Genomic DNA, 15,038 nt, shown 5'->3' with positions numbered 1-15,038 from the left:
TGCGAGATCTTAGGCTCGACTTAAGGAGTTAGGCCCAATGAAAATAAAACCGACCTTGGTTGGTTTTAGTGGAGAATAAGGCTCAATGTTGGGTCTTATTCTCATCAAAACTCGGAATGCACCAATTCCAACTATGAAAATCCGCCAAAAACAACATTAAACCGGTTTTATGAACTAAATTCTGTTGAAAAATAGATGCAACTTAAATTCGAAAGCCCGAGCCGTAAATAAGGCTCAACAACAGCTTAGACCCGAGTCGTATTTTCTTGAATTTTTTAAATCGCGGGCTCTGGAGAAACTAAGGAACTAGGGACCGAGGGTTGTATTGTAAACCTGGAGAGAGGAACCTCGAGGATTCAATTCTAACAGTTAATCAAGGGTAGTGTAACAGTACGGAGTAATATAGTTCTCCATTATTCTTCTATTGAAGATTTATCATTTCTTAGATTTTGTAACATACTCAAATATAGACTTGAGGCAAATTAGATCATTTTAACAATATCAAAAGTAGTTAAACCAAATTAAAACCTGACTTGACCTTTAAACCTTTAACTGTTAAATGTTAATGTTTGAGTACAATTCATTAGAGACGATTTGGACTTTTTTTTTAAAAAATTGGATCAGGAATACAATCATAAAATAACTCTATGGCATCTGAGCCCGCGATTTAAAAGCTTCGGCTCGAGTCTTAATTCCTTAAACCCAGCTTTAAGACCCAATCTTAGACCCAACTCTGACGACAGCTTGTTAAAGGGTTTAAGATATAAAGGGTTTAAGATATAAAGGGTTTAAGATATAAAGGGTTTAAGATATAAAGGGTTTAAGATATAAAGGGTTTAAGATTTAAAGGGCTAGAACTAAAAGGGTTACTGACCCATTTTTATTTTGAACAACGAGTGGCTGTAGCGAGAAAAAGACAAGGAAATTTTATCTCCCCCAAACTCTAATTTATAATCCCTATATCTTTGAAACCTGAAGGGTTAGAGCTAGGATTCTTCTAAATATTAATTCTGCAAGTCAAATAGTTTAATACAATCATCAGTTGCAAAGATATAAGGATTAGAAATTTAATAAGGAATTGTAATAAAAGGATTTAGTTGTAAAATGTCAAGGATTAGAATGAAAAGGATTAGGTTGTGATCGAACATAGTGAAGTCTGATTAAGTAGTAATGAATTCAAGTTAGTGTTAACTTCTACTCTATAACTTTTCTTTTTCAACTTTTAATTTGAAAAGAATCCAATATTTTTTAAAATTAGTCATCATTAACATTTTCCTGTTTCAGCCATAATGATAAGTCATAAACTTTGTCAAGTTTAATGAATAAATGAATGATGACATGTGCTTGAGTTGTGAGCTGAAACTCTAGATATTTAGAATTATAAAAACTCGGAGCTATATTTCATCTTTATGGAAGAGAAAAAGGAGGTAAGACAAAATTCAACATTTTTGACGGGATCAAAGGAAAATTATTCAGGGTGTCACAATAATAAATGATTGTCCACAGGCCCAAAAAACATGATTTCAAAATCGAATCAATTTTTCACTTTTTAAAGTTTTCAACTTACTAATTATTGCAAGTTGATTTTGTTTGCACTTTATTCACTATAACTTAAATATTAGTAAACGTAAAATGATATATTTTAGATAAGTTTTTCAAGCAATAATGAAATAATTAGAAGAGAAAGTATTTCTATAATAAAAAATTCATATTATATCGCAACCATCTTCTATATAAAAAAGCTCTTTTGATGGATCCCAGGGGTGTCAAAGGCAATTTTAAATTTTTTTATTATATATTATATTATATTTTATNGAACCTTTACCCAGCATCATCAGTTCATATTCTAAACCTTTCCCCAGCATCATCAGTTCATAATCTGAACCTTTACCCAGCATCATCAGTTCATATTCTAAACCTTTATCTAGCATCATCAGTTCATAATCCGAACCTTTACCCAGCATCATCAGTTCATATTCTAAACCTTTCCCCAGCATCATCAGTTCATAATCTGAACCTTTACCCAGCATCATCAGTTCATATTCTAAACCTTTATCTAGCATCATCAGTTCATAATCTGAACCATTACCCAGCATCATCAGTTCATAATCTGAACCATTACCCAGCATCATCAGTTCCTAATCTGAACCATTACCCAGCATCCTCAGTTCCTAACTTGAACCTTTACCCAGCATCATCAGTATATCTGAACCTTTACCCAGCATCATCAGTATATCTGAACCTTTACCCAGCATCATCAGTTCCTAATCTGTACTATTACCCAGCATCATCAGTTCCTAATCTGTACTATTACCCAGCATCATCAGTTCCTAACCTTTACCTTTACCTTACATCATCAGTTCCTAATCTGAACCATTACCCAGCATCATCAGTTCCTAACCTGCACCTTTACCTAGCATCATTAGTTCCTAAAAAGAACCTGATATAAAAAATACTTCCTATAAAATAGAATCTTGAGAACTGTTATAACTAAAATGATATCAAAAACTATTTGAAAGATTCTAGGGACCAAAAATTATGAATTGCGAGAAGTAGTTAAACTACGATGACCTGGTTAAACCTCTTATTTTAAACTTGAACTAGTACGGTTCAACTAAGTATTCTTAGTTCAACTACTGCTCGGTATTCATGTGGTCCCAGGTTTGTTCTCCGAGGTTGTCTCGTAAACGTCTTACATCGAAGGAAAATCTTAAATATAAAGCTGAGTCGAGTATTCAAGGTAATCTAATGCAAGAGCGAAGATCCCTTCATTGCCTGATTTAATCTCATAAAATGTTAATCAGAAAGGATTTAAGTCGTTGCCACAAACTCCAATTTGCTAGTCCTTATATCTTTGCAACCTGGTATTGTAAACCTTTGATATTTTAAAATAAGATTAGTTGTTCTTGTTCTAACATAATTTATAGTTTGAAATATCTATATCTTTAGAACTGAAATATTTATATCTATAAGACTGAATTCCTTTACGATAACTTTTAAAATTCTTAGATTTTATAATATCTCCCCAAATATTCATTAAATAATATCCAAACAACATTTTTTTGGTCATTAATCAATTGTATGTTCCCCCCCCCCCCCTGAAAACGACGTCTAAACATTTTTTGTAAAGGTGACACCAGAAAATTAATTATAAATTTTGATACAACTTTTTTATCACTTTAAATTGAATTTTTCAAAATATTAGCTTTAGCAAAAAATTGAAGAAGCAAAAATAAATTGTATCCATGAATTTGTATCGGTTTTCATTCACAAATACAAAATATTGGTACATAACGTTTTATTTCATAATTGGACATTTTTCATTCAAATGTTTTAAAATTTGTTGAAAAAGAAAATTCTTATTATTTACATAAAAAGCTAGCAAGAGTTTTTTTTATAAAATGAAAGTAGATATTTACATAAATCAATAAACATTTAAAAATAATAATTCTTTTCAATTGTCTAGACAATAAATACAGGTTATTCACACTTTAAAGTTATATAGGAATANGGGGGGGGGGGCGGTGGGAGAAGAGGTTATACAGTTTTAGTCGTAAAGTACAATTTTTTTCATGGTTTCAATGGTCAGGTGTACATCAACGTACACGTTTATTGTTTTGGTGTACAGCAACGAACACGTTTATAGTTTAGGTGTACAGAAACGATATGGTTTATTATTTAGGTGTACAGCAACGCACACGTTTATTGCTTAGGTGCACAGCAACGATATGGTTTAATGTTTAGGTGTACACTGTACAACAACAATATTTTTAATGTTTTGGTGAACAGCAACAAACTTTTTATTGTTTAGGTGTACATCAACGATATGGATTAATGTTTAGATGTAAAGCAACGAAATGGTTTATATTGTTAAGATGTAAAGCAACGAAATGCAGTTTTAATTTCTAGGTGTACAGCAACGCAATGGTTTAATGTTCAGGTTTACAACAACGAATTAGTTTATTGTTTAGGTGTACAACAACGCAATGGTTTATTATTTAGGTGTACAGCAACGAAATGGTGTACAGCACTGTGACTGGGAATAATGAAGAGAGTTCTAATCTTCTAAAATCTCCAGGGACAGGAGGAGGGACAGATGAAAATATGAATCTATAAAATAAAGCTCTTCGCCTGTACATATATATATATGATAAATATATATATTATGTATTATATATATAATCAATTTATTATTCAATCAAAAAACAAATTTACATTCTCATATATATATATGTAAATGTTGGCTACAGTTGGCCAAACGGCTGGACCAAATTGGCTGAAATTTTTCGGGAAACTCAAGGATACACTGGGGGCGATACCGTGATACACATAGGCTAAAAAGATGATTTCAAAATTCCACAGGCCACGCCGGTCACTTTAGCTAATACTCTCATATAGGCCGAAATGATAGTTATTTAGCTATTTAATTATATATGAAGATAGATATATTAGAAAAAGGAATTCCAAATTTTTTCAACTTTATAATGTGTAGGGTTACGCACATGTAAATAATACAAAGTGTCGGATTCGGGCATTTGCCAAAAGGCAATATAACAAAGGATTTTTTACCTCTGGCAATTTTCCAAAATGGGGTTCATCGACATAGGGGAAAACGACCGACCTAGGGCAAACAACATAGGATAAAACGACCTAGGGTCAAACGTAAAACGGCCAAAAACACAACAAAGGGTCAAAATGACAAAAATATTTCTTTTAATTTTTTCATTTAATGTGTTTAAAAATATTCTGTCTCTCATCTTATTTTAAGTTAGGTTAGGTTAAAACAATTTCTGGGCCGAGCGCTACGTTCTCTTAAATGTTAAATAATGTACTGTCTCTCAAAAAAAACAAAATTACCCAGTTCTCGCACTTTTTGACCCTCTGTCGTTATAATTCATACGTTATCAGACAAAGCTTTTAATGGTACCGTTGTAAATCGGAAATTGACATCTTTGAATGGATGTCCACTTGAAATTATGTTCCTTTAAGTTACTCTTAATATTCTTCAGCGACTTAAGATTGAAAAAATTTATTTCATTCTCCAAAGATTGCTATTTTATAAAGCGATTGCAATTTCAGATTTGAAATCCAAGTTGATTAATAAATCTGTTGCCATGGATTCGGGTTTAGTTTGGGCAAAATTTAAAGTGATTGTTCAGTTGTTTGTATGCGTTCTTGATTGATTTTATTCACCCATCATTAAAACTCATTTTTCTCAAATTTTTGCAACCTGATGGCGAAAAAATTTTAAAATTCAAAATTTGAATATTATTCCCTAATTTGAAATGTGAAAGATTTAAGGATTAGAAAAATAGAGTTTGAGACGCGCATTCAGTTCTTTTATCAACGACGTTTCAGCAAAACAAAAATATTCTGTTACTTGCTTGTGGAACCAGGTTTGCCAGGAATATAAGTCGACCTACTTCACTTTAAACCAAGCTTAGAACATAGTTCTAACAAGTTAACCCAATCAAAACAAGCAAATCGGTGAAGGGGTTCATGAGTTATGATTAGACAAAGAAACAAACACCAAAACAGACAAACCAAGAGTATTGGTTTACATTATGATAATATATAATTGGATTTCACTGGACCTCTTTTTGATAATATGCAGATTAATTTGATCTTTATTTGAAATCTAGGAAAGTATTCTAAAATTCAATTTGTAGAAAACGGACAGCCAATCTGAAGACGAGAAAGGAATTGAGTTATTGCCACAAACTCAAATTTTCTAATGTCAATATCTTTGCAACCTGATGGCGCAAACCTTGGATATTTCAAAATTAGACTAGAATACAATTTATAGTTTGAAATATCAAAGGTCTACGACATCGTGTACAAAGATCTAGGGATTAGAAAATAAGAGTTTATCGCAAAAACTCAATTCCTTTGTGCGCAACCAATTAGAGAACTCTCGTTGGTCGGAACTCAGATGGATATCCAAAAAGAGAGGATTAAGCAGGAAATCTATAGTGTCCACAATGAATATTGGGATTAAAAGATCACAATTAAGGGTATTAAATACAAAAGTTACTGGCTTAGAAATCAATGCGACATTTAATTTTTAATTTCTAGTTTTTGTGATGATGATGAATGCACTCCGCTAAGATCTGCTGATCTTGTTTTTCTTTATATTTTCAAAATTTGCTGAATAACAAAACTCTTCTCAAAATAATAATATGAAGGAAACAATTCCAGGAATTTTGTAAATACTTAAATTAACAAGATAATGTAGAAAATTCAAACCTTACTGGGAATGTTTTAGAACTTGGTCATACATATTACACATTTTTTTATCATTTCTATTTGTCACTTATTTACCATAAACAAAGCAAAGGAATTTAAAAAAAACTTTACCATTTCTATTATCATATTATTTTATACTTTTGGGCCTGCGTGCAATAAGTATGTAAAGTAGTTAAATAAGTAAAGTAACTTTCAATAATTTTAAAAGTTATTCCTGCCTGAGCTAACTTAAATTTTAGCTTATGTTTTATTAAATATATATACAACAATTCCCCCTCCCCATCCAAAGAAACAAAAAAACAATCAAACTAAAAATTAAAGAAACAGTTTGCGAGAATTAAGCAAAAACGTTTGATTCTGGGCGATAAAGGATGAATAATCTTACCCTACACACTTTACATTTTAGATTAAATATAGAAAGTAATTATTTATTTTCTGTTACCTACACCAGAAGACCAGTATGAGAACTATAATGAAGTTGAAGAAATATCCGAACCTGTTCAAACCTTAACATTATCTCCAGACTGTATCAGGTATAAGGAGATATCTGAACCTGTTCAAACTTTAACATTATCTCCAGACTGAATCAGGTATAAGGAGATATCTGAACCTGTTCAAACTTTAACATTCCAGACTTTATCAGGTTTAAGGAGGTATCTGAACCTGTTCAAACCTTAACATTATCTCCAGACTGTATAAGGTATAAGGAGATGCTGGGGATGCAAAGGAATTGAGTCGCTGTCACAAACTCAAATTTTCTAATTCCTATATCTTTGAAACCTCATGGTTAAAACCTTTCATATTTCAAACTCAGATTTTGTGATCTAACACAATTTATAATTCAAAATATCTAAAGTCTGCGACATTGGGTTGTGAAGATATAAGGATTATAAAATCAGAGTTTGTGGCAAAGACTCAATTCCTTTAAAACCTATATTATCCAGATTAAAGTATGATCCTACCAAAATCATTCTAGACATTGTTAAATCTCTGTTAAGAGGATTTTAATTTACCCAATCTTCACGTTGAACGTTTTTTTTTCTTGATGGATGTTTTTCAACGACAAAAAAACTTGATAAATCAAACCTGAATATTAGGAATAGATCTAATATCAAATGATAAAACCATGAGACCAAAGGAACTGTCATCGTCATTTTCAGTGGCCTTCAATTTAAAAGAGGAGGATCTCCGATTCTTAATGGAAGGTCACTCGAAATTACGCTTACAGAAACCTTTAAATCATTCTTTCTCAGGTCCCAAGGAATGAGCCCCAGTGATCAGACAGTATCTCTCCTGGAGGAGCTGGAGGAGGAGGAGAAGAAGGAGAAGATGGAGAAGATGGAGAAGATGGAGAAGAAAGAGGAGAAAGAGGAGAATAATGATGATGAGGACCTTCAGCATCTCCTCAGGATACAATTGCACAGGTAACCACTTGTAACTTTTCAAATTTGTCGGAAGGAGTTTTAGTTACTTTAAAGCGACTTTTGTTAGTTCGAAAGGAATTTTAGTTAATTTGAAGGGATTTTGTTAGTTTAAAGGGATTGTCAATCAAACGGTGCCATGATTAATATGGGGTTGTTTATTGAATATCACTTTTTAAAAACCTTGTCTTCTCAAACTTAATATAAGGAGACATCCCATACGGGTATCGACTGTTAAGTAAAATTCGGTCAAGTACAATCTCATCTGTCACTTCAGGGCAGACTCGGCAGGTACAAAAATAGTGAACGGTACAGTTATTAGTCAATCGGAGCTTAAAGTTAGTAGTAAAAGTTTATAATGGCCAAGAGGCATGTATCAATTAAACATTAAAACACATGGTTTTATTCATAACCAACCTCCACTAAAAACCAATTATTTCTTTGGTCAGATCACTGCAGTACACACCGAAACACATGTTTTGAAAAGATCATATAATCATTTTTCCTTCGGTCTAGGTGTAAGGAGCTGGAGAATGAAATATCTCGTTGTAAGGCAGAGGTTGAAGCAGAGAAGGAAATATGGTTTAGGAGAATAAAATCAATTCAGGTGGATAAATCATACTCAATACACATACATCATACATTAAGAACAGAAACGTAAAATTGTAAAATTTTTGTTTAATTAGTTTTTCTTTAAAAATGTCGATCCACAATTTTTAGACTAATTAAAAAATTTCCTTGGGAGTACAAAATACAAAATACATATTATTTAAAATTCGGTGATAGTGATGGACCAAACCTCTGTAGAGAAAAAAAAGTAGATGTTAGTTCCACATTTATTGAAAATATATTTCGGTCTGGGCTGACCCTCGTCAGTTCTAACGATATAATAACCATCAAAATTGATAAAAAAATCTTTAAATTAGATTATAGTACAGGTTACGTACCTAAAAATGGTTCATAAACCATAATTTAAAGGTTAACTTTTCATTAAATGCTGATCAAATACGTAAAAAAAGAAACAAAGCAAACCATAAAATAAATCAAGAAATGAGTTTAAATAGTTTCTGTTTAGTCGTCTCTAATGACTCCTCCTTAATGGATAACCCTGTATGTGGATTAAACGAATTATTTGTTCTGACGAAGAAACATTTTAAAGTTTTTATTTCTTGATGTTATAAACATTACATTAGGACGTCTTAATGACATTTTTAAAAAGACCTGAAGCCGAATTTAAAGAATTTGAGCTGCGGCTTAAATTTAAACTGGGGGCTCAAATTTGGTTGGTTCTTCTAAGGATTGCATTCAATTTTTAAATATTTAAGCCGGCGCTCATTTGAAACCGGTTTTTTGTGGATTTGAGACGCGGCTTAAATTCGTTAAATTCGGCCACTAAAGTCAGAACTTTTGTTTTGGGAATCTCGGGATCAAGTCTTGATCTCCATCTTTAGACAGACCAACGGATTAATTTAATTTCTCTTTAATATACCGTGTTGATCTGCAGGGATAAATTTAATTGAGGAATCAAGCATTGATCCTTAAATTCAAAATTGCCCACAATGGAAATCGAGATTAACGTTCAAGATTGACGAGACGCTACACAAAAAGTTATACTTCTGAACACATTTCAACAAGAATCACCAAAACACAAAATTTCCGACCTTTGTGTATTTGACTAAATAGGAATTTACAGTCTTGATATTTAAGAAGTAATCCCACGCATATTTGCTGGAATTGGTGTACTTTGTAAGCAAATTGAAGATAATTAAAAATGTTAAGAAATGAAATGAAGAATTATTGAATGAAAGCAAATTCTACTTTTCCACGGTGTAGAGTAAAAAGCAGTCTCTCTAAACACCTTGCTATATTAAAATTGAAGCTTATTTTGACATTTTTGTAAATAAATATTAATATCAATATTGTTTTAGATAAAACACAAGAAAAATATGAATGAGGTGAAAAATCTACTGTTAGCACAGAGGCAGGTAATCTATGGGGTATCATTTTTTTAATCAAAAATATTTTTAAAAAATCTTTTTTTTCCATATTTAAACTTTTTTGGAATGTAAGGTTCGTCAAACTGAAAATTTAAAACGGCAGAATACGTTCAAGTTTGGCATTGGCAGTTTTTAAAACGAAAACTACGTAAATACAACATTTACGTCGTTACTCTATTGCTTTGTGTATGATGACTAACTGTGAATTATGTTATTTAAGGTTGGAGAGCAATGGAAGGATGAAATGAGAGAGTTGACCCTTAAATTTGACATCCGCCTCAAGGATTCTCTTAACCAGAACAAAACTCTAAAAGCAAGAATTAAACAATTAGAAGTAAAAATTAATAAATTTTTTATCTTTAAAATGTATTATCTGAAATCTGTGATCAATATCTAATATAAATCACATGAAAATGCCTGAATTGTCAGTTAAAAAAACAACATGGGTTTTAAAAATAATGAAAATAAAAAACATGGACTTTGTAAATAATAAGAAAAGTATTCATCATTATTAAATGTATCTAGATATTTTATCAATCTCTTAAAAGATAAAGTAAAGATTATCATTATTATCATCAATATTTATAATATTAAAAATGTAAAAAGAATTTTTTTGAAAATATAGACAATTCAAATATGCTGATATTCTTTTATATTTAAACTTATAAACAATCTGATTACTTGCCAACAATTCTATTTTTCTTATCTCTATATCTTTTTTAACCTGATGGTGTAAGCCTATGATATTTCGAACTTTGATTATTAGTCAAGCAGAATTCAAGTCAATATCATGCTTTAAAAATAAAAGGGTTAGAAAATTAGATTTAAAGGATTTTTGAATCGGACATGCCACTCTACCCATATAATGAAGTAAACATGATAGTATTGATAATCAGGATGACCTGGCGAGGAAGGGAGCAGAGGTGGAAGATGCTCATGAAATGACACAAATTTACAAAACTAGACTCAACAAGTAAATATTCCAATATATAGACTCAACAAGTAAATATAACAATATATAGACTCAACAAGTAAATTATGTATATCTTAAAAATACAAAAAAGATTCATCAAGTACACTTACTTAGAAAGTGTAAAATTGTACAGATTTTCACAGTTAATTTTTATTTATCGTAAAGTTTATACTGTATATTTACACATACAGGGTTACCCACAAAGGATGGGACTTTATAGACGACTCTATGGAATGTATACTGTATGTTTCCGTATATGCATGATTCCCTGCAACAGTAAACTTATTTTGTTTTACCAAATGAGTCTATATGCTATTAAAAGACTATATTCAAGGCAAAAGACTTAATTTAACCTTGGAACCGTCATGTTTAAAGAGTGATTTAGGTCGTCTTTGTAGTCTTATCCTTTGTGGGTAACCCTGTATGTAGTTGTCATACATAAAAAACAATAATTTCAGAGCGGAGAAGAAGATTAAGCAGGATTTATCTAGGTAAAGTTTAGAGATCAAATCAAATTGAAAAAATAACAATTTTCTAGTTTTTTAAAACAAATATTTTGTGACAAATTAACAATAGGAAAATAGACCAAAGGGTTGACATTTTATCAATATTTTAATGTAGAATAGATGAGTTTTTTTTTCAGAAATGATGATTCCTATCTGGAGCTCACATTCCCTTTCTCAGTCTTGTAACTTCCATCAATTCAGTAATAAAACATAATTTGTATCAAATATTAGTTTTCATGAATGTAAATATCTGTTTTAAACCGTTGAATTGTCTCCAATGTTAATATCATTCTGTTATAAAACTTGACACAAAACCAAATACTAACATAGTCGTCATTTCAATAATTATCATCATTCACATCATGCATAGAAATACACCTCAAATGTACAAAGTGCATTTTTGTAATATGTTAAATCATTTTATATAAATTTTATTTAATTTGGAAAATAAACTTACTTATTATTCACATTTTTAGTACACAGGGTATCACATACAGTTCAACCGTATTGACAATTTTTCAATGGGTTTTATACTTTTATAAACCTAAATCTCAGTAATTGTAAAAATAAATTAATAGAAATATGCGGGAACAGATTAAAATAGCTCCAAATAGTCATTCAATTGAAAATCTAAATATCTTCAGTATTTCATTATCAGTAGGTTTAAAAAACGTCATTTATAAATTCTTTCGATGTCTCAGAAGTACTGGGTTAAACTGTAAAAATAAATAAAATGCCATGAAATATGCGGGAAAAGTTTAAAATAGCTCCAAATAATTATTCAATTGAAAATCTAAATATCTTCAGTATTTCATTATCAGTAGGTTTAAAAAACGATATTTTATAAATTCTTTCGATGTCTCAGAAGTACTGGGTTAATGAGATCAATGAGATGCAATCCTAGTTTTGTTGCATAAACCCTGCGCTGGTTCAACTACATACTGGGTACACTGGACGGGTTGGTACGATTAAACACTAGACCATTATTCTTACATGTTTGGGTTAAAAACATTGCAGCATGCACATTTTGCAAATATACCTTTTTCAAGGAAGGGAGGGGTGGGGGGTGGCACGAGACATCCCTCCCGTCCCTCCCTGACATACAAAGATACATGTTGGCTCCTATAGCCTGTTAGGGATAAATGTGAACAAAGTCATTTATTTGTCTTAAGTGATTTCTTCAGTAAGACGACATTATACATCTTTGTAGTTTGCATAAAAAAACGTGCAAAAATTTTTCAAGATAAATAATTTTTAGATGATTATAAATAGCTTTGAAATAAAATCAGCTTTTTGATCTTGAGAAATGGTAAAGTAGAGGGTGTCGGAGTATGACTGCATACTGGGTTACCCCCAAAGTATGCGACTTGAGCTGACGGCTAGCTTTACGGAATTTATTCAGCTAGTGTTTATTCTTATATTATTAAATGGTTCCCTGCAGTTGTAACCTTTTTTCTTCATGTGTCAAATAAACTTATTTGTCTTTTTAAAAACTAAGTTGAAGGCATGAAAGCCAAGATCAGCGTATCCTTTGTAGATAACCCTGTATTTTCTTCCATTTTTTGTTCAGCAGCTATGGTCGATTTTTCTTAAATTAAATACAAGGGATCTCATCCTGATCCACTAACCAGGAATAGATGCGTTCGGTTTCTTCAATTTGCATGGAATCCTGTTTTGGTTTATAATTCAACAATTTTTAATCTATACGGAGTAATCTTATCTGATAATTTGCCATATAAAGCCCTTATGCAGACAAAAACGTAAAAAAGAGAAAAGTTTGTTTAATCTTCAATCTGTAATCTGTAATCGAAAGCGTCACAGCTTGCAGGGATAGGACCGAATTGTTAAATACGCGTGATCTGGATTCTGGGCTCAGCTCTACTATAGTTCTAATTAGTCTGTGGTTACTCACCATAAAATATATTTAGAATAATGTTAATCACTAAATATATACATATCTGCAGTCATTCAACAGCATATGGCAATGTTGTTACTTGCCAATTTGTACGTTTAACAGTTCATAAACCTTTACTGGATTTAGACGCAATTACACACATATACACACATTTATATATATATATATATATGTAAAGCAACAATCAGAGCAGCTTCTCCTCAGCTTTCATATTTATTAATACAATATGTTTCATATTGCTCCTCTTCAGTCAATAAACATGGTTTTTAACTGATGTTTTAAAACAATATTTATGGATTTTCTAAATTTTTTCAACGGATATTCAAGAATTAAATTGGGTAATTTCAAAACTTTTCTTAAAGGGAGTGACCGGCTGTGTAAGGTAGTTGAACTGAGTATGCAGTGTTGTGGAAAACTTCTTTCGGATTCATTTGAGACATATAAAACTTTTTAAAGTTCTGTAAATCCTGAGTTTGAGCGCAAATTCGACGTTCAAAACTCCTACTTTGGGGGTGGTTACGTTTTCAGAATAATAATAATAATACAGTAATAATATAGTAATACACGGGCAGCCCTAGTACATTTTAATTTCGGAGCCGGGTCAACCTCTCCGGTCCCAGTTTCTACTGTATCGCCCGGACTGAAAACTATAGACAAAGACACATGAAAGAAAAAAAGACAAAAGAAATAAGACAAAAGAAATAAGACAAAAGAAAAAGACAAAAGAAAAAGACAAAAGAAAAAGACAAAAGAAATAATACAAAAGAAGTAAAACAAAAGAAAAAGACAAAAGAAATAAGACAAAAGAAAAAAGACAAAAGAAAAAAGACAAAAGAAATAAGACAAAAGAAAAAGACAAAAGAAATAAGACAAAAGAAATAAGACAAAAAAATAAGACAAAAGAAATAAGACAAAAGATATAAGACAAAAGAAAAAGACAAAAAAAAGACATAAGAAATAAGACAAAAGACAGCAGAATACAACAGACAAAATACTAAAATAGGACAGACCGACATGGTTCCTGAGAAAGTATAAGCAGAAACTACTGGTGCTAAAATGCTCTATATTTTAGTTTAAATCTATTAAAATGCATAAACAATACCACAATATTGCTTTGTAGGCAGGAGAAAACGTTCTCAGTTCTTAGTCATTCTTCAAACAGTATTCATCATATTCATTCATACACTCATTTATTAAAATAATAGTCGTTTGTGTTTTAGAAATTAAGGGATATAAAAGAATTAATACTAATAGAGTTATTTCACGGATAAATTCATGAAAAAACTGATGACTAAACAATAAACATTGATTGTGTTTATTGAAAAATTGTTTGCAATTAACGTTATTCGTACGTTATGTTTAATGTTGTGTATACGTATTGTTATTGTGTAAATAAAATGTTGTTTGTTTGTTATTGTCCTTTATATATATAATTTTGCTTGAATCTGATGTTGATATTGATATTTGCGTGTAATAATGGTTGTATGTAATGCTGTTTGTGTGTGTAATGTTAATCAGATAACAAATAGTTTACATATTGTTATTTGTATGCAATATTGCTTCTTCGTAATGTTTGCAAGTAATGTTGCTTGTATCCAATGTTATTTTTTTGTGTAATGCTGTTTTTGCTTGGCGTAAATAATGTTGTTTGAATATCAAATTGTTTTTATACAATGTTAAATTGTCGTTTTTACTTGAGCCTTAAGGTTTGTTTTAAGTTGGCGTGTGTGTAATGTTGATTTTAAATATTGTTGTTATTAAGTAATGCTATTTATCAGTAATGATTTTGCGTGTAATGTTGTTTTTATTTAATGTTGTTTATGTGTAATGTTATTTGTATGTAATGTCGTTTGAGATAATATCGTTTGACTGTTATATTAATTGTATGTAATATTATTTGTTTGTTAAATATTTCTTTGTAGTATTGCTTACATACTTAATTTTTGTAATATTTTTTGTATGTAATTATGTAAGATTGTT

The 15,038-nt window shown here is 30.9% G+C and overlaps 1 protein-coding gene across 2 annotated transcripts; it reads left to right on the top strand.

The window, feature by feature from the left end:
- The first annotated feature begins 1,267 nt into the window (after window positions 1-1,267).
- LOC111694829 (stress response protein NST1) lies at window positions 1,268-11,580 on the top strand. Of its 2 annotated transcripts, none has more exons than XM_023463863.1 (10): window positions 1,268-1,427; window positions 4,003-4,087; window positions 6,698-6,779; window positions 7,500-7,670; window positions 8,184-8,274; window positions 9,596-9,652; window positions 9,885-9,998; window positions 10,561-10,637; window positions 11,096-11,128; window positions 11,281-11,580. In XM_023463863.1, exons 1-10 carry the CDS (start codon window positions 1,410-1,412, stop codon window positions 11,327-11,329), a joined length of 777 nt encoding a protein of 258 aa, XP_023319631.1. In that variant the 5' UTR covers window positions 1,268-1,409; the 3' UTR covers window positions 11,330-11,580. The 2 variants fall into 2 exon arrangements, with proteins under 2 accessions (XP_023319631.1, XP_023319639.1); XM_023463871.1 differs by having other exon boundaries at window positions 4,003-4,078; window positions 11,281-11,579.
- The last annotated feature ends 3,458 nt before the right edge of the window (window positions 11,581-15,038 follow it).

This window comes from Eurytemora carolleeae, unplaced genomic scaffold, assembly GCF_000591075.1.
Source record: "Eurytemora carolleeae unplaced genomic scaffold, Eaff_2.0 scaffold22, whole genome shotgun sequence".
NCBI lineage: Eukaryota > Metazoa > Arthropoda > Copepoda > Calanoida > Temoridae > Eurytemora > Eurytemora carolleeae.
The sequence above is the reverse complement of the archived record's forward strand: the minus strand, read 5'-3'. Positions and strand labels throughout refer to the sequence as shown.

Coding starts and splice junctions, on each gene's coding strand:
- LOC111694829 (XM_023463863.1), top strand. Junction 9,999..10,560: donor CAAGAATTAAACAATTAGAA/GTAAAAATTAAT, acceptor ATTGATAATCAG/GATGACCTGGCGAGGAAGGG. Junction 10,638..11,095: donor TACAAAACTAGACTCAACAA/GTAAATATTCCA, acceptor CAATAATTTCAG/AGCGGAGAAGAAGATTAAGC.